The 19,533-nt window shown below is 45.2% G+C and overlaps 1 protein-coding gene across 10 annotated transcripts in view; it reads right to left on the bottom strand.

Annotated features, from left to right (window-relative positions):
• The window catches only part of LOC146861075 (UDP-glucuronosyltransferase 1A1-like), a 444,482-nt gene that overhangs the window by 30,415 nt on the left and 394,534 nt on the right, over positions 1-19,533 (bottom strand). Inside the window, exon 1 of one of the 10 annotated variants that reach the window (XM_085645112.1) lies at positions 8,230-9,111. The exons of 8 other annotated variants lie outside the window; for them this stretch is intronic. In XM_085645112.1, the coding sequence (XP_085501238.1) occupies positions 8,230-9,096 (867 nt within the window). In that variant the 5' untranslated portion in view covers positions 9,097-9,111. Of the gene's footprint in view, positions 1-1,578; positions 2,621-8,229; positions 9,112-19,533 lie in introns of those variants that run through there. One more of the 10 variants, XM_085645119.1, reaches the window with a different exon arrangement.

Raw genomic sequence — 19,533 nt, forward strand, 5'->3', positions numbered from 1 at the left:
GCATCTCTTGGTTGCTGAGTCAAGGTAGGTCCTACAAAATGAAGAAGCCGGGATCCGGCAGCCCTAGTGTGTGTGCTCTTTTCCCTTCAGAAGTAGGGTTTTTGTGAATATTTATATATATGTGGATATATATATATATATATATATATATATATATATATATATATATATATATATATATATATATATATATATACACATATACATATAAACACCTTTTCGACCCTTAACCCTTTCACCGCGGCGGGAATTCCGCCGCGGTGCTGGGGGGTGCGGGGGGGCAGCGCGGTGGCGCTGTGCTCATGACGGAGCCGCTCCGTCATGAGCCACGGTTGGGCTGTGCTCATGACGGAACGGTTCCGTCATGACTCCGCCCAGTTGCGTTGTCCCCCCGCACAGGCGGGGAAACAGCGCCGCGTAGGCGGAGCGGCCGCCAACGGGCGTGTCATGACGGAACCGTTCCGTCATGAGCACACGGCAACCGTGGCTCATGACGGAGCGGCTCCGTCATGAGCAGGGAAGGGGTTAAACTCACCCACCCTAAACATATTTTGCCATCCTAATACCCCATCCGCCCTTAACCTTAAAAAAGACCTTTGCCAACCAAATACCATCACCCACCCTAAACCCTAAAAATACTCTTGCTACCCAAATACCCTTACCCACCCATAACCCCAAGAACACACTTGCCACCCAATTACACCCACCCACCCAAAGACACCCTTGCCACCTAAACACCCCTACCCACCTAAACCCTAAAAATACCCTTTCCCATCACCCTCAACAACCCTAAACCCAAAAAACACCCTTACCACCCAAATACCCTTATCCACCTTAAACCCTAAAATTACCATGTCCCCAAATATCTTACCCACCCAAAACCCCGAAAACAGCCTTGCCACCCAAATACCCTTACCTACTCTAAACTCTGAAAGCAACATTGCTACCCAAGTACCCCTACCCACCCTAAACACACCCTTGCCACCCAAATACCCTTACCGACTGTTAACCCTAAAAATTCCCTTGCCACCCAAATACCTTTTACCACCATAAAAATACCCTTGCCACCCAAGTTCCCTCACCAACCCTAAACCCTAAAAATGCCCTCCCACCCAAATACCCGTACCCACTCTAAATCCTAAAACACTCCTAACACCCAAATACCCATAGCCACCCTAAACACACCCTTACCACCCAAATAACCTTACCCACCCTAAATCCTAAAAAACACTCTTGCCACCCAAATACCTATACCGACCCTAAACCCTAAAAATACCCTTGCCACCCAAATACCCACAACTACCCTAAACCCTTAAAATAACCTTGGCACCCAAATACCATCAGCCACTCATAAACCCTAAAAACGCCCTTTCCCTAATATACATACATACATGCATTTACCTGCAAAATACTTACATTCTTGTGTGACGGTATGTGAGGTAAAGGCATCTGTTTGCTAATGGATGTGTGATATGGGTATTGCATGTTAATGACTGTGTTATAAACCACTACAAAGACTGCAGGAGATAGGCCGCAGCCAACTTAGTAACCATCTTGGTATTTGAAAGAGTCACTCACCTGAGACAGAGGCTTCCTCTGGCCGCAGTGGATGCCGCCAATGAAAACCATGTTGGGCATTACTGGTCGAGGGAATTCGAAGACAAAGTCATGTCTCATCAACCAAACGGAGGCTCGCCCAAAGAGCTGCTGAGCAGTGACCTCTCTTCGGAGAAAATGTAAGGCCAAACTCTCAAAAGGAGAATACAGGACACGACAAATCAACATATCGGGTATGGTCATCAGCATGTTCTTCACCCGCTGCGAAAAGTCCATCTGGTCAGTGTAGCCTGTGAACAAGCTTGGGACATATGAAGCTGGGGCCGGACACCGAGTTGACTCATGGTTGAGACCACATGGAATAAGTCTCATGAAAAAGATCGACGGTATATCCAAATATTCTGCCAGTATCAGCCCACACGGGAAAACTGGATCAATGAACAAAGCATCAAACTGGCTCTCCTTCAAGTACTGGATTAACTCGCGGTATTCCAGAAACTGACGGCAGGTGAGCGTCATAATCTCAGTTGCATTTGAAATCCGTTGATAAAGATTGATAAACTTTTCTAGGAGAGCTTCTTCGGCAAAAATATAATCACTCATGAGCTTGAGCTGAGATTCAAAATACTCCTTTGTGAAGGGCACAGGGAAGGTCTTCACAGTGTACTTGTGCGATGTCCCTATTTGCATGCTGATCTCCGGCACCACCAGAACGATCTCATGTCCTCGCTGATGCAGCTCGTCCACCACCGGCCGCATGCTGAGCCAGTGGCTTCCATCCTGGGGCACCACCAGCAGCTTCCCGCCCTCGCAGGGGGCACAGAGGGTCAAGAGGAGAAGGCCGATAGCAGCCCAGAAGACAGACATGGCCAGTGGAGGGAATCCTTGCTGATCGCTGAAAGATCCTGATCAAGACTGACAGGAAAAGTCACAAAGGCACCAAGTCCAGAGACCGTCACGACAAGAGACAACCAATAGTCTGTGTTGCACAAAATGTGCTTTTGTATTTAGACCTGGAACTACAAGTCCCTACCGCAGGACTTTGAAACCTTAGCAGGCTTGTGCAAACATGCACGCTACAAAGGACCTAATCCCTCAATCTAGGGCGCCTTGCTTTGGCACTACAAAGTCCTTTGTGGAGAGATACCACCTCCACAGCTTCTTATCTAGGAACCCCGTGGTCTGTGCACTCATATGACCCGAGAGCGCTTTGCAAGTCCTTTCACTAGCCTGACACAAACTCATCAGCCAAGGCAAGGTTTATGTGTAGGAGGGACGGCTAGGTGTAAATAATAAAGAAACAAATTGATACAAGCACATTAAGATTTACTGTGTCCAAGCACATTTTTCTGGAAGTCTGCGTGGAGGATGACATGCTAGTGTTGGGAGGGGCGATGTCAGGTTTTCGAAGTAAAGAGCAGATGACATCCTAGTGGTAGGGAACAACCGAGGGTGAAGACAGACTTACAGGCTTTTTTTGAGGGGCTAATATATCATTTGGTTTCCAGATTTTCGTGTCATCTCCAGAGAATGAGCAGGATAGAGTAGATTTAAAAAAAATATATATAGGGGGAGATTTTCAAACCTTTTGCGCTGGTTTAGCGTCACAAAAGTGATGCTAACCAGCGCAAATTCTTTTTGTTGATATTTTCTTTCAAGTGCAAAACCTTGTTTTGGGCTGGAAAGCACCCTCTAAGTAGAACAAAGCAGCTCGAAGCACTGCTGTGTATTACTTTGCGCTGAGGGGGCATTACATGGGTGGTACATGGGCGTTCCCATGCAACCACCCATGTCTTTTAACGCAAAACCATATTTACAAATATTTGCAACATGGTTTTGTGCCAAAAGTTAACGCACCTTCAAATGAGGCGCTAACAGGAGAAATGCTTTAATTTCTCCGTGCTTTTCTGACTTTCCATGCGTGCTGCACTGTGCAGCACGTATGTAAAATGGGAAAAGCTTTGCATTGCGCCAAGCATAGTATTTTGTACAGGAAGGGTACCCTTCCTGTACAAAACCTATTATACACTCATGCGCACACCCTAGCGCAGCGGCAGCTGAAATCAGCGCCGGCAAAAGGTAGAGGAGAGGAGAGAGCCATATCTCTGCAGGTATGGCACTCTCCTGCTCCGTCTCTGTCGCGCAATGCTGCACAGCCTCGTGGGGGGCTGTTCTGCGTTGCGCGACTTTTAAAACAATCTCCCCCATAGTGTTCGTTAGGAAGAGTTCTCTTGTAGCAGAGCATTCTCTTGCCCTAGAAAGTACTAATGTACTTACTAAGTAGCTGAGGGGGAGACTTACATTTTTTTTTAGCTGGGTTAGCATCATAAAAGTGATGCTAACCTGCGCGAAATGCTGTTTTGCTATTTTCTTTCCAGCGCAAAACTTGTTTTTGCTCTGGAAAGCACCCTCAAAGAAGCGCAAAGCACTGCTTTGCGTTACTTAGCGCTGAGGGGGCGTTACATGGGTGGAACATGGGTGTTCCCATGCAACCACCCATGCCTTTTGATGCAAAACCCTATCTACAAACAATAGTAAACAGGGTTTAGCACCAACAGTTAACGCCCCAGCAAAGGAGGCGCTAACAGGAGAAATGCTTTCATTTCTTCATGCTTCTCCGACTTTGCATGCGTGCTACACTGTACAGCACGCATGCAAAGTGGGAAAAGCTTTCCATTGTGTCTAGGCATAGTATTTTGTACAAGAAGGGTACCCTTCCTGTACAAAACCTGTGCTAGACTCATGCACACACCCTAGCGCTATGGTGTGTGCATGGCGCAGGCAGCTGAAATCAGCGCAAGGGAAAGGAGAGGAGAAAGCCATAGCTCTGAAGATAGGGCGCTCTCCTGCTCCCTCCCTGTCGCGCAACGCAGCACAGCCTCGAGGGAGCTGAGCTGCGTTGCATGACGTTTTTGTAAATCTCACCCTGAGTGTTTTAGCTTTAGTGCTTTGTGGCCAGTGCAGGCTGAAATGAAAGCGCACCCTGCCTCAAATGACTGTGTGAATTTAGTTCAGGAGTACTTTAAAAAAGATCATAAAAGCACATAGTAAAATGGTACAATAAAATTCATACATAACTCATTATCACAAATACCAAACTCAGTGCAATACAAATATTTAAAAACATTACATTCATAGCAATTAAACAAATATTAATAAAAATAATGCCACTGCCAGCAGCTAAAGATGCCCTGATACCCCCTCCAGTTCAGGAGTAGTGTGCTCATATTTTTAGTGCTTAACTGTGCCAGGATGTAGGCCCAACTGATGGGTGCTAGTCAGTTTGCGGAATAGCCTAGAATTACTAGACTTGCAGCACAAACATACCACCTCCATTGCTCGAGTAGGCAGCCCCACACTACTGCCTGTCACGTCTGATTGCAGCACGTAAACACATCCTATGACCCTCTAGGCAAGCCAGTGGCCATGGCTATCCTTTTGTTGGACATGGCTTCTTTGTGTTCCCAATTTTTCATGTGCTAAATTATTGAAAATAGCATTAGCTTTGTGTTGCTATTGGTGGTGTTGTAAGGTTTCCATTAGGGGTGAGGGCTGGGTCAGACATGTCATTAGTGTTCTAGTTTCGAGAACTCTTTGTAGATTTCTCCCACTCTCCACTCCCTTCTCTTTCACATACCTCTGACAGACATGGAGGCCTTACCCAATGAATACAACAGCTGCTTTATGGACCTCACCAAGGAATTTGCTTGTCTAAAAAATAAGAAAAGAAAGGCTGAAACCTTTACTTCTTTGGTTCGCAAAAAGATCTTTACGATGAAAGCAAGACCTGGATGAAAGCTCGAAAATGACTAAAAGTTGATCGATAAGGCACAGTCAACCTGGCCTCATTTTGATGAAATTTTGGAAGCAGAGCTTCTGGATGTCATCTCCAAAGTTAAATCATCAAATTACTTCAATAATGTTCTGCCTGGTTACATCAACAAGGAGCTTGCTTGCCATACATCAGCTTTACTGGGACACTGTGGAGAACTCATCACTTACTGAAGGTACTGTCTCCTACTGTCTGAAAATTAGCCCACCTCCAAAGAAAACCACCAGCTGACACCAGGGACCTAGACAATTTCAGACCTATCTCCAGCACTACCTTTCTTGCTAAGGTGATTGCAGCTTATCATGTAGCCTCCTACCTCGCTCTGCATATCCAGGCCAACAGCCTCCTCAATGATCGCCATTAGGGGCTTGAACAGGGCTGCAGCAATGAGTCTGCCCTTCTTAAGGCGGTTAAAAATGCACTGCAATTCCTTGACTCAGGTAACAAGTACCTCCTTGTTCTCCTAGATCTCTCTGCAGAGTATGGCACAGTCAGTCACTGATTGCACACAGTGAGGAGCAGCCCACTGTAGGGGAGTGCTGGCACTGTGGGCCTTTAGGAGAATGTACTGATCTGAACTGTTAGTAGTTTTGGGCTGGACCTCACTGTGTGCAATCAGTGACAATGTTGTGCTCTGCAGAGAGATCTCCCTGCTCCCCTATCCAGCCAAAGTGATAGAGAAAGCCATCAACAAGCAACTCACAACCCACCTCGAACTTCACCATCTTCTAGACAACACTCAATCAGGATACAGAAAGCACCACAGAACCGAAACAGCACTCATCGCAGCTACCAACGACATTCAAATCATTCTTGACAAAAGAGAAATAGCAGCCCTCATCCTGCTCGACCTTTCCGTGGCCTTCAACACTGTCTCCCATAACACCCTAATCAGAAGACTCCTGGAGTTTGGGTTTGTTTTGGCTAAAAGGAGGATAGCGATCAGTTGAATAAGTACGAGTCCCCCTACAGTGAAGCAGTGGATTGGTGATCTAAGGGAATGGGCGACGGATGAGCTAATACGGATTAGGCGGGTCCGGAAGGATGATAAACTAGAAGAGGACGCAATGGCTTGGTATGCCATGATTACGGAGGTATACGGGGGGAGGATCGTTCATCTCCAGTACCGGAAGAACATAGCAATGAAGAAGGCAACTCTGAAGAGGGAGCCAGCCTCCAGGCCTCGCACACTCAGGACGCAGTGTAAAACATTCCTAGTCATACTCAGTATTTGGCTTGTAATTGTAACATCAGGATAGTGTTTTTCTTTATGTGACTCGGGGGGAGGGGAGATGGGGTAGTTAATGTTATGTTGTGATGTTTTTTTCTGATAAGATTGATCAGTATAAGCTTCAGTACAATACGATACGCATAAGACACAATGTTGTAGAAATGCACTGTTCCCTTTGTTATTTTAGAATGCTACATATCCTCGAGAACATATTTCTTAACTATATTTGTATGGTGTGAAAGGATATTTCAAAGTGTTGTACTGTGATCGAAGACTAAACTAATAAAAACATATTTAAAGAAAAAAAAAACTACAAGCCCTGTCAGGGTAAACCACAAAAGTCACTAAATTAACATGTGCTTAACCCTCTGGTAGCCTGGCACAAAGGCAGTCAGGCTTAACTTGGAGACCATGTGTAAATTATTTATGCAGCACACTAACAGTAACAAAGTGAAAACACAATACGAGAAAACTCCCAAACCAATTTAAAACATAGATTATAATTTAATAAACAATTTGAGATCAAAACAACAAAAATCCAATCAGTATAACTGAAGATATTAAATTTCAAAGATAAAGATTTAGGTAAGTATAACGCCTAAAAGCACGGAGTGCCACTCGCGGTCATCTGGTTGTTCTAGACTGGGGGAAATCACAAGTTCGGGCTGACTGTGATGGAGGGTGGGCCAGATTCAGGGACCAGGTAAGTCATATTTAAAAAGTTATCTCCTCAAAGTCTAGCTCAAAGAGTCCAGTTTGCAGGAACAGGGAGTGTGTCGCGGATGGTGGTCCCTGTAGCAGGAAGAGCAGGGCGGGCGTAGAGGGCAGTCACCGCTGTAGCACGGAGATCCTATCGGACGTCGGGATGGTCGCTGGAGCTTTTCTGTGTATGTGTGGAGGTGCAGGGATGCATGTGTGTTTGATATATGTATGAGTGAGTGCAGGGTGGGGGATCAAGAATTTTTCATGTGAAGTGGTGTGTCAAATCTGTGTCTATACTAATTGTTCATGAAATTATATGACATTATATGTATTTATGTGAGATCAGAATATTTATTGAAGGAGCTAAGTAAGTCAGAAAATATTAAATACAATTTTACAAAGTATGTATTTTGTTTAATGTTTACTAGGTCAGAACACACAGCACTATATAGGCACAAAAGAAGAAATACAGGTCAAGTGGGAGTTTGTCTTTTGTTTCCTCTGAGAGGATACAGTTCAGTTGCAGGGGAATCAAAACCATGTCTCCTGGTTCCACAGTTTCCAACTTGTCCACTACACCACACATAGAATAAGGTGGTTTACGATGGCTTGGCCCATGGGCTGCACTCCTTGTGAAAGGACACTGCGCCCTGCTCATCTTCATGGGTTCCTGGCCAATGAAACTGGGAAACCGTCCACTCATCATTCTCCTCCCTCGCCTCATCCGCTCTTCATTCCTTTTGCTGCCTTTCACAATCACTCTCCCATAACACCAACTTTGTAAGCTTGGGTCTCCCTTGCTCCTCTCCCTTCCCTCTACATCCCCCTCAGGGTTCTAGATGGTGCATCACAGCCCTCTCTCTCCATTTCCCCTACATTAAAACAATCAGAGCAAAAAGTATCATACCTCTGAGAGAGGCTTCCTCTCCGCGCAGGTAATCCCACCAATAAGAACCATGTTGGGCATCACCGGCTGGGGGAACTCAAAGACAAAATCATATCCAAGAAGCCAGACTGAGGTCCGACTTAAGAGATCCTGTGAGGTCACTTCCTTGTGAAGAAACTGCGACGCCAGGTCCTCATACCGTGAGTAGATGGTATGGCAAAGCCAGCTGATATACCAGCTGGTCATAAGGTTGATAATTCTCTGAGAAAACGTCATGTGGTCTGTATAAGCTGTAAAAAACCTGGGAATGTAGGATATAGGGTTAGGGCACCGAACAGTCTCATAGTGGTAGCCGCATGGGATTGCTCTCATGTAGGAGATGGATGGTGTGGACAGGTACTCCGCTACTATCTGACCGCAAGAGGAGACCGCGTCGATGAGCAGCACATCAAACTGACTCTCCCGCAGATACCGGATGAGCTCTTGGTCAGCCAGGAAGTACCGACAGTTGGAGACCAGCATCTCAGACCAGAAGGCCGCCTCCTTATTTCGAACCTGGATCTTTTCCAGAAGGGACTTCTCGCTAAAAACAGGTTGGCTCATTGAACTGATATTTGACTCCAGTTGTTCCCGAGTGTAGGGCACAGAGTAGGTTTTCAAGGTGTAGTCATTCGACGGCCCAACCAGGATGTTGGTCTCCGACACCACAACAACAATGTCGTGCCCACGATGCCGCAGAGCTTCCACCAAGGGACGCACATTGAGCCAGTGACTAAAATCTTGAGGGATCACCAGCAGCTTCCCTCCTTCAGCAGGGCAGGAAAGGGACAGAAGGAGGAAGAGGAGCCCGAACCCTGCCCAGGAGATGCATTGAGGGCCGGCAGCCATGATGGAATGGAGGTGCATTCTGGGTGAGGCCAACGGGATGTGTGCCAGGACAGCCCGGGGACACCTGGAAGAAATCAGACAGAGGACACCTCAAGAACAGGCCCTACCAGACTCTAGACAGAAGTGCCAAACCTTTGCGCCACGCTGAATCCCAGATCACCATTCATCCAAAAGCGCGCGATTTTGGGATCCCGGAGACAAAACCGAAGGATTTTTAGAACTTCTCAGCCAGAAAGCTTCTGTTGCTGAGGTCCTGTGACATCCAGCCGAGTGCACTGCAGAGAAGGCGGGGTTTAATTATCTAAAGGATTTAACATTCAATATGTTCAGGTAAATATAAAAGGTTGGGCATTACTAGCCAGGATTCAAATGTTGAACTTTGTTTTTCCAATCGCGACGCTGTTTGCTCTTTGGAAGGGAAAGCATCTGAGAGGGAGCCAAGATTTCCTCATCCTATAAGAAGTGCGCGGTCATCGTCCTCGATTCACCTCTTCGGCCTGGTGCCAAGGGCAAACAAAGGCAGGCAGCGGCTCGTGCTGTCATAAATGGTGACCTGAAAGAAAGCGCCGCTCGTGGAACTGCGCTGCCGCTTCCACAGTCAGCAATCGAAGCGCATGAACGAGAATAGGACCTGTGATCCTGAAGGCTGAGACCGGCGTCAGAGGGGTGGCTTAAAATAACCAAATATTCTGTAACTATTTAGTTGGCATTTCACCCCCAGGTAGTTGTATACGAAACATAGCCTTAAAAAAAAAAAACAAATGTAACAAACAATGAATGGGAAGCGTACTCTTTAGTTATGTTGAAGTTTCATTTACTATAAGGTAGTCCGGAAAATGTGCAAAAAGATTTAGCCCCTGATAACGAGCTGGGAGGTTAATCCCGACCCATGTGTAAACCCCCTGTTTACGCACATGTGGTAATTACGAGTTAGTTTTATTTAACACATCAGATAATTATGGACTCCTTAAATACCTCAACATTCGTTAAATCCAGGAATGTCAAACCTGCCGAAATTATTCAGGGGAAAAGCATGGGCATTTATCGTGCCATGTGGATTTTTGGTGTTTTAAACAGGAAAATGTGCAGGTTATTCCCAGAAACTCACAATAACTGCTAATTTGCTCACCATATAAATAACAATCTATGTGGTACCGTTATTTACCAGGTGTGACAAATAACACTGATACTTGTAATCAGGGCTCCAGTGTTTAATTTAAAACAGCTGCTTTCAAAATATATATTTTTTAGTAATAAATATGCAATCAGACTCAGTCTGGTGAAAAATGTTTTTTATATGTGCCTTAGAAAGACGCACTCCAGAACTCAGTAGGCAACAGCCTTTCATTACCTCGCAACAGGAAGAACTCTGTCGCAACTGTCAAATGACTCCATGAAACTCGGCTCCTTGCAGCCTTCAGATTGCGGATTGACCCGTTGCATACATTTACAGTTCTTTCAGGTAGCAAGGCACCCAGGGGAGAACGCTTATTTCTTCTGTATCGCTCTGTCCCTCCCTCCCTCAGCATCACAGTCCTGGATGATAGCAAATACAACCACTGTAAATGCAATTATGGTTTACGTTTTTAAATGTCCCTATTTTGCAAACAGATAGTCCTCCATGCACCAGAAGAATCTGTCATACACCAGCACTAACTGGATTGTTCCACTGGCTTTGCATAATCCCTACATGCACACGACAGAGTCACAACCTGTAATAATACCTACAGGGCTTTAACAAGTATTGGTAAATCCAATAGGTCTAGCCTATGCAAGAGTTATTGACTTTGCCAATGTGTTTTAGCATGGCTGCTGTTTAGCATTGCTAAAACTTAGTGGCGTAGAGTGGAGTGTCACAGAGTGGAGTGGGATCATGTGGAGTGGCATAGAGTGGAGAGGAGTGTCCTGGAGTATCGTTGAGTGTCGTAGAGTGGAGAGTAGTAGAGTAGAGTGTCATGGAATAATTTAGTGGAGCAAAGTTGCGTAGAGAGAAGTGTCATGAAATAGAGTAGAGTGGTGTAGAGTGGAGTGCAGTGGTATAGAGTGGAACGTCATAAAATGAAAAAAGTGTTGTAGAGTGGAGTGGCATGCAGTAGAGTGGCAAAGTGGAGTAGAGCGTCAGAGTGTCGTAGAGTGGAGTGGGATAGTGTGGAGTGGAGTAGAGTTAAGTGGAGTGGGATAGACTGGAGTGGGATAGACTGGAGTGGCATAGTGTGAAGGGGAATGGCATAGAGTGAAGCAGAGTGGTATAGAGAGAAGTACAGTGTCGAAGAGTAGCCTGGAGCGTTGTAAAGTGGAGGGGCATAGAGTTAATCGAGTGTCGTAGAGTGGAGTATACATAGTGTGGTAGTCCACTGCCATTACAAAAAACACATTTTCAATTGAAATGACCATTGCATTCAGTTTGACTGATATAACTATACAGTGTATAAATGAAAATGTGTGGAAAATGGCATCACCTAGTGTATTGATCTGTTTTGATAGTATTGAAATATTTATTTCTAGCACACTTTGGAATTATACACAAATGTGTTAATTTGTGCTTTCCTAATTCTGATATATTCTGAAATATTTTCACACTCCGTTTACAGCCATTCAAGATTTGTTATGTGCTAGAAAAAAACCTTTCCTTTCACACCACCAGGCTGTCATATAAATACTCGCACTTCGAAGTAGAGAAAGAAAAGCTCCATCAGAAGACAAAATCTGATATTTGACCTCCGTCTTTGAATGCACAGCATACGTGGGAAGATAAAAGCAAAATGTAAAGGTCTGTTTAAAGAAAGCGAGCACTCATGAAACAATACAGTAAACCGGTTATACCCTATGGGAGGGATAAAGATAAGTTGTACAGCCTAAAACAAATAAAGCCAGCAAATAGAAAGAAAGTAAATGTGAGTTACAAACCTCAGAGCCAATGGTAAGCAATGGGCAGAAGCAAGGTCAGCTTCAACCTAATATAAAGGCTGAAAACAAACATAATTTTTACAGCGTACCACGTCATGGCCAGCCAGAGCTCCCTGTCCCCATTACTGCCTGGCTTCTGCCTTTTCTTATCTGTTGAGTACAATATGTCTCAAGAGGTGCATTTACTCACTCTGGTCTTTTTGACTAGCAGCATTCTGCTCCTTGCACCTTTACTTTCCCAATAGGATACATGGAGCTAAAAGCCCTGGGTGCAAAGCATTACTGGCTAAAAAAGCAAAATAGCAATGGGGGGGGGGAGAAGAGGTGCAGAGGGTGTCACACATGCTTGCAGCAATTTTGCCAGCATTTTGTGCGCCTTAAAGCAGCCTGAAACTATATTACAACAATGCAAATGGTAGCCCTAGTTTTAGTTAACAGCCACAGCCACAGATCTATCAGTTGATGGTCCTCTCTTTAAGGGTAATCAAAGGAAGGGGACCCCCTCCGAAGAGAAAACTTTTAAGGTCAGGGAGAAGAGGGGAAAAAACAACAATACAGTCTAAGAATGCTCCCTCATGACCTATATTTCTTTTCTGTGATTCAACATGAATTCAAAATGGGCCGTCCATAAAGTTAGACCAAAACAAAATCCAAATTCATTCAAATGTTTATAATTCTTAACTTTGTTTATTTTCTTTCTTTTATCAAAATGATTTTTATATTATTTTTTGCCAATTTCACATATCAAATAAATATTATAAGCATATACACATAACTTTACAATATGATGACATCTTCATGGCCCAATTAGAATGGGTACCGTGGAGGAGGCAAAGTCCGTCTGCCACTTCACCGCCAAAGGTAATCGTACCGATTGTCTGGCGGACGGTGCAGGGCGCCTAAAATTGTGGTGGTGCCTAGCAGGCACCGTCCACCAAATTAGGATGTGGGTAAAGAAAGGCTTTTCCATGGCAATGATGCCGCCATGGAAAGGCTGGCGGGGATTGGGTTTGGGGGCCCGTTATGGGCTCCCCTTGTTTGGGGGAGTGTTGCTGCACTGGAGGTTACCCATGGTACCTCCCTGCATTTCCCTGCACTGCGAGGCAGGCACCGCGTGGTGCCTGCCACGCAGTGCAGGGAAATGCAGTGCATTCCATTTTGACATTGCGAACGGTGCTGCATTAAGCAGCAGCGTCCGCAATGTTAAGGGCCTATATGTGTGGTGGGACGCCGCATTACTGGCGGGCGGTCTCAACAACCGCGACGATGGACATGAGTCCGCCCGCCATCATAATGAGCCCCCTAGTTCTTCTACTTTTAGCTACTGTGAATCATTTTATTTATTTATTATGTTTCTGGATACAGCATTCATTGAAACAAACAAACGATATACAACATTAAAAAACATTAAACAAACCCATCTTAAAATTAATTCAAAGAAGTAAAAATAAATAGATCATATCTTGCCCATTCCATCATACTTCAACTAGCCCCAATTTGTCACAAGTCGATCCAATGAGAACCATTCCCAAACATCAATAAAGTGCGACTGTGTAATGTAGCAAGGTCTGTTAACAATTGTTAAAAGGATAAATACGTAGGAATAATTTTAGAGGCTTTAAATCTAATTACCCAAGTAGAGCATAAACATCTGGCTACTGGAAACACAACCGTAGGGTTCGTATAAGCCTAACAAACTTTTAATGCCACAAGATACTGCCTTATCTCATAGTTTACCTATTTGGATCTTGCTCTACAATATTACTTTACATAAAAAATACATATGACCTTCAGTTTCATCCAGGGACTTGCAGGATGGACAAGTGCTGGAGATTTGAGCCTCAATTTGACAATTATTGCAATAGGAGGCTGTCAGTTAAACTTTTCAACCTGCACTTTATATAAAGGGTTCTAGCTAACCAAGACTTAATATATTCTAAAAAAAGCATCACATTTGTAGTCTCATTCAATTAAGAGAAAATCACTGGTCAGTCGACCCCGGAAAGATGAAGAAAAACATTTTCCATGATTTCAATACCGAAGTCTATCCTTTACAACGTATTTGGCATTGACAGGCAAAGAGACTGTGTGTAGCCAAAAAGGCTGCAAGCCACACCTTGTTAAGGTACTTCTTTACATAATCTAACCAAGGAATTTTAAATGCACCCCGAGTTTTCCAGAACATCTATTAAACTCTCTCTATAAGGGGAAATTTTTCTACCATCCAAACTCAAACCCAAACCCATAACAAAATTGGCCACAATTTCATGTGTTCTACGATAGATTTTAGGGCCAAGTCTAGTCGAACTGGTAGCATAGAGGAGCTTTGGAGAATTGTCAAAAGAGAGGAGAAAGGTATTTTCCACTTTTTTGAGTTTGCGAGAGTCGCAATGACCCATCTCAAAGCGATACAAAGCTGTGCTTGCTACTTGGGCTCTATTTATCTCTAGGGCTGGTGAGACAGGATGATTAGAGGTTCTCTTAGCAAAATTAATTATAGCAAATGGCCTCTGTTTAAGTAAAGCAGAAATATTATCAATTTGTTTCGACCAGGATCCAGGGTCAGAGATTCGAATTCCAAGATAATCGAATTTCCTGACTCTCTACAAGGGGCACCCACCTAGTGTAATTTTTGATCAATAAATCTAATGTGGATTAAAAACCATTAATTTTGATTTGTGCGTATTCAACTTCAAACTACGTGGGGCAAAACAAAATGAAGCCATCTAGCAGAACCTGTAGACCTTTTTTAGTTTTTGACATTCGTTGAGTGTCATCTGAGAAAAGGAGCGCTGACACTCCATTGCCTTCCAGGACAGAGGAATCGTTAGTACAGTTTAATTAAAAAAGTACACATCCAATAAGAAAAATTAAGAAAAAGGTAGGAGCCAAAACACACCTGTCAAACTCCTTTTTTACTGCAATTCTAGAAGTATGGTCAACATTGCAGTCCCATCTGACCTGGGCATAGCTATCAAAGTGTAATCAACTGAGTAAGTCTAAGAGGTCCAAAGGAATTCCTAGGGCTTGCAGAAGTTCCCACAACTTGCCCCTTGGGACCATATCAAAAGCTGCACGAAGGTCAACAAAGGAAACAAAGACTGCCTGCCAAGAGATCTAAAGTCTTCTATTTTATCCAAAAAAGCGATAAACTTGGTCAACTTTACTTATATCTTTCTCTAAAGCCAGCTTGGTACTGGCTAATGTTATCTTATTCTAGCAGCAAAATTGCTAAATTATCAAGAACCTGCCTACAAAAGATCTTTTGAAGGCTATCGATTTGGCTGATAAGACAATAATTAATAGGATCTGTTTGAGATCCCTTCTTGTGAATTGGCACAATCACTGCTCCCTTCCAAGTCTCCAGGGTCGGGCTCCTGCAACTATTGCACTTGAAACAACGTTAATATATGGGAGCCATATCTATCAGGCTCTGCTGATATTTCTTCTAGGCGAACCACTTTACTCGTCTCCTGGCCTGCTAAAGCTTCCATTGCATCCTGGAAGGTAAAACTAATTCTTGACACATGGAGCAGCCTCTTCAGACTGAGCGTTGTCTAGGCTAGAATCGAATTCTATAAAGCACGTGGGGCCATCATAGAGGCCTCCAAAATACTTAACCCATCCATCAGCCTGAACATGGACGTCTGGCTTCATTGGTCTATTAATTTCCCTGCGAGATGCAATGTTTCAGAAACGTTTCGAGTTTTTAGAAGAGCCAGCTTCTAGACGATCATTCCAAATTCCTGCTTCCCATTGTGATTTAGCCCCTCTGATCGCAGTTTTGAATGTGGCTCTAGATAACTTTATTTTGCCTTTATCGCCCGATCTAATAACGGATATAAAATCAAACTTCCTGAATTGGCATTCCCTATTACACCATTCTTTGCCACACCTTAGGGCATTGTCAGTCCTGACGTTCTTTTCAAAAAACGCTTTTAGATCCTGAAAGAGTAGTACCTGCATACGCATTAAAAATAAGGGATTATTTAAGTTAGTACTAAGGATTTCCCAATTCTGGCTTACTACATCATTTATAGAGCTCATAACTGCTGTGTTGCCGCAGAGGCTTGCCCATTTCACATATTTGCAATATTACGAACACGGGAATCAGCTTGTGAACTAAAAGCCTCAAGAAAGCCAATCACCACAGATCCATTTAAATATAAAGCTAAAGGATTGTGGTCACTCTCTTGTCTGTCTAGTGCCTTCAAATCTTTCAGTGCATGCCACAAAGAAACATCAATAAATATATAATCAATAGTACTTTGTAGGAACCTCTCTTAAACGTTGGAGTGACCAGACGATCTGAAAGAGTATGACCATTACAAGAATTGACTCCAAACGATAAGGAAATATCTGCTAGTTGCAGGTTTGATTTAGAGGGATTTTTTTGCAAAGAAGTTGGTAGATCCAGAATGCTCCAATAATCATTTTCTTCCATCTCCATAAGTAACCCTGATGGGTCTAAAAAAGGTGTTAAAATCACACCAATTATAAAAGCAGAATCCCCTCTATGCGAACAAATAACATTCCACAAACAAGAGAGTTCTGAAATATTCCACCATGCAGACCTCTTTTAGTGTAATTCTAATACAGTCCCATTAGCCAAAACGGGCTGGGTGATGTCCTGTATTTACCAAATCTTCATAGACTATTTAATAATACTTGCACATCGATCTATTCCGATGGACCACCTTATTTTTTTAAGGTTTCAAAATTCTTGCATGATTTAGGGCGGTCTTTGAACTTTAACCAAAACGATATCAGTCGCAAGGGACGTGGCCAAGATGGCAGTCACATCGGATGTGCCTCAATGAGCTCCGGCCCAGGTATGCAGATTATCCGGTTTCATCCTGAGGGGTCCAGCCTGGGGGTACCCAATGTTGTGCTGGTGATCCCCAACCGAGGTGATACTGACAGGCGGGGGTGACAAGACCCGATCTCCCGCGACTAACGGCATCGGAGGAGACTTTAAAAGAGCTGAGACCTCTGACCGTGGTGCCCTAACAAGACCGAGCTGCAGTACAAGGCAGACAGGGGGCATGGAGGCTCGCACGGAGCCGCAAGGTGCTGCAGGGGGCCGAAGGCTCTGCAGGCTGGAATATGCCTACTGACCGGCACTCAAAGCGGCCTGTGATGGGCTGAACAAAGGGAGGAGATGGTAGGAGGAATCCGCCCCGGCCCGGTGCCAGGCGGCAAATGGGCCACATAGAGAGAGCACACAACCCAATTGGCAAGCTCAAGAACTGTGACCCGAACTCAGCACAACCACTGCTGTGTCGCCATAGTGCTTTGCATGGGGCCCCCATGAGGTGAGGAGATTGGGCGGAGAGATGGTGTAGAGGCAACGCCGACAGTGGAGCAGCACTGCTGAGAATTCTGGACTCCGCTACCAGAGAGGCGAGTGCGGGGATTCACACTGGTGGGCCCCTGATTGGGGTGTGCTTCGTCCCTGGCAGCGAGGGGGGTGGGGCCCCGAGGACATCAAGGGCCCCTTGGGAGACCCCAACCCAACTACTCAGTGGCAACTTCTAACAGCTGGCCCCCGCAAATGCAGAACCCAATGCACAGCACCCGGGGCTGAGGAGGACCCCATAGGACCAACCCAGGGCCATACAAAAAATCCAGGTGGCTGTTGCTTACCACGCTGGTAAGGGGCTGCGCTCCCCGGACATTGGAGCTGCTGGAGAACCAGAAAGCACAGACGAGAACCTCTCAGAGCAGCCACCTGTGGCAAAAGTCAAAATGGACATGATGGTGAAACCCAAATTTGCTAGGAACCTGGCCTCGGACTCTGGAGAGGTTGCGAGTCTGACGGCCCACCCTGATCAGGGTACTGGTGCTTCGCGTCACCTCAAGGCCACCCTGTGCAGTCACTTTGCCCAGTTTGAAAAAGTACTACATGGAATTCTGGACTCTAAAACCACGCTGGAGTCCAAAAATTAATGATGTCTCACTCTGGATATGAACCTGCTTTGTGTAGATCATTGGAAACTGGCAGAGTGAGTGGATGACGCTGAATATTCTTTAACCACCATGCATCCCAAACTGCAAGATCATCAAACCTAGCTGAAGAACATAAGGGCTGAGGTGAAATTTCTCCACGTATGAGCAGAGGACCGCACAAGGCATAACAAAATTCCTTCCTGGGCTTCCCGAAACGATTAGAGGGCCAGAGCATGGAACTTTTCTTCGAAAGCGGATTGATGTCTACTGTGTTGGAGGAAAAAGAACACAAATTCATCTCTGTGGAGCAGGCACATCGCCTACCAGGGAGACTGCCGCCAAGGGCTCGACCAAGCCCTGTGATTGCTAGACTATTTAATTATAGGGACAGAGACTCACTTGATACTGCAGCTATTTTCTTAACACCTGAGGATGTGTGGACCTGACTCCATGCCAGAAGCCTGGAAGGCCCCTACGCTGACCACTGGATGGTTGGTGAGTGGCTGACACCCCAGCGCAAGAGACGTGGGGAGACCAGAAGCCACCCTACCCAGGAGTAGGCGGCCAAGGAACGAGCACAAGTGGTAGCAGAGGTACTGCACAATGACTAGAACTCTTCTGAGACCCTGAGGTCGCATCATGCCTCCGACACTGGTTCAGACACCGGCGACTCGATGGCCTCGATTAGGGAGGCCTCTCAGGGCCAGAATTGATGCCATCACTGAAGGGTGATCTGCTGTGAGGTGTAGGAAGTATATTTTGCTGTGAAACTGGTGTTGTGACATGAACACCAGTGGATATTAAGGTGATCAGGGGACCCCATGGGCGAGGACCAGATGCCCCGATTTTCAAAGCGAGCCCCCACACCTGCGAGCCCTGAACTATGGCTTACCACACCCCCACTGCTTTTCGAAAAAGACATGGTTCTTCTCATATTTGCCTCTTTTGTTACTAGTTCCTTATTATGTAATTAGGGCTGGGGTTTTGAGGAACTCCTAGACATGGAAGGGAGGAGTTGTATGTGTTCTTTTGCTTTTCTTTTTCTGTTACATACGTGGAGTCTCCTGTATATTCTACTGAGGTATGGCCCAGACCAGTACAGGACACTTAGCTGTAGATGGGCTCCAAGGGGGAATTCGCAGATTTGGATTATGGTCGGTTGATTTGGTGGGCTGCCATTTATCACAACCTATCACCCCACCATATGGGCCCACCAGCACACACCTATATCCCATGCTGTAAACTGATGACGTGGAATGTGAGGGGCATGGCCACTCGCACAGAGATATACCGGGTGCATGCTTAACTTAAGCGCCACTGCACGCACATTGCTTTTCTGCAAGAGACACATTTGACACAGGAGGAGGTACCTAAAGTTCATGCGAAGTGGAGGGGACAGGTGTACGGTACCACACCACTGGCGCATGTGCAAGGGGTACTTTTTTGGATTGCTCCGGGGTCCCATTTGTGACAGACACGCACAGAGTTGACAGGGAGGGTAGATGTATAATAGTCAAGGTTCATCTGGATGCCGCCAACTCTGGTGGGTGTTTATGCCCCCCACACTAACCAGTATGCCTT

This window comes from Triturus cristatus, chromosome 3_1 (genome assembly GCF_964204655.1).
Source record: "Triturus cristatus chromosome 3_1, aTriCri1.1, whole genome shotgun sequence".
NCBI classification, from domain to species: Eukaryota; Metazoa; Chordata; class Amphibia; order Caudata; family Salamandridae; genus Triturus; species Triturus cristatus.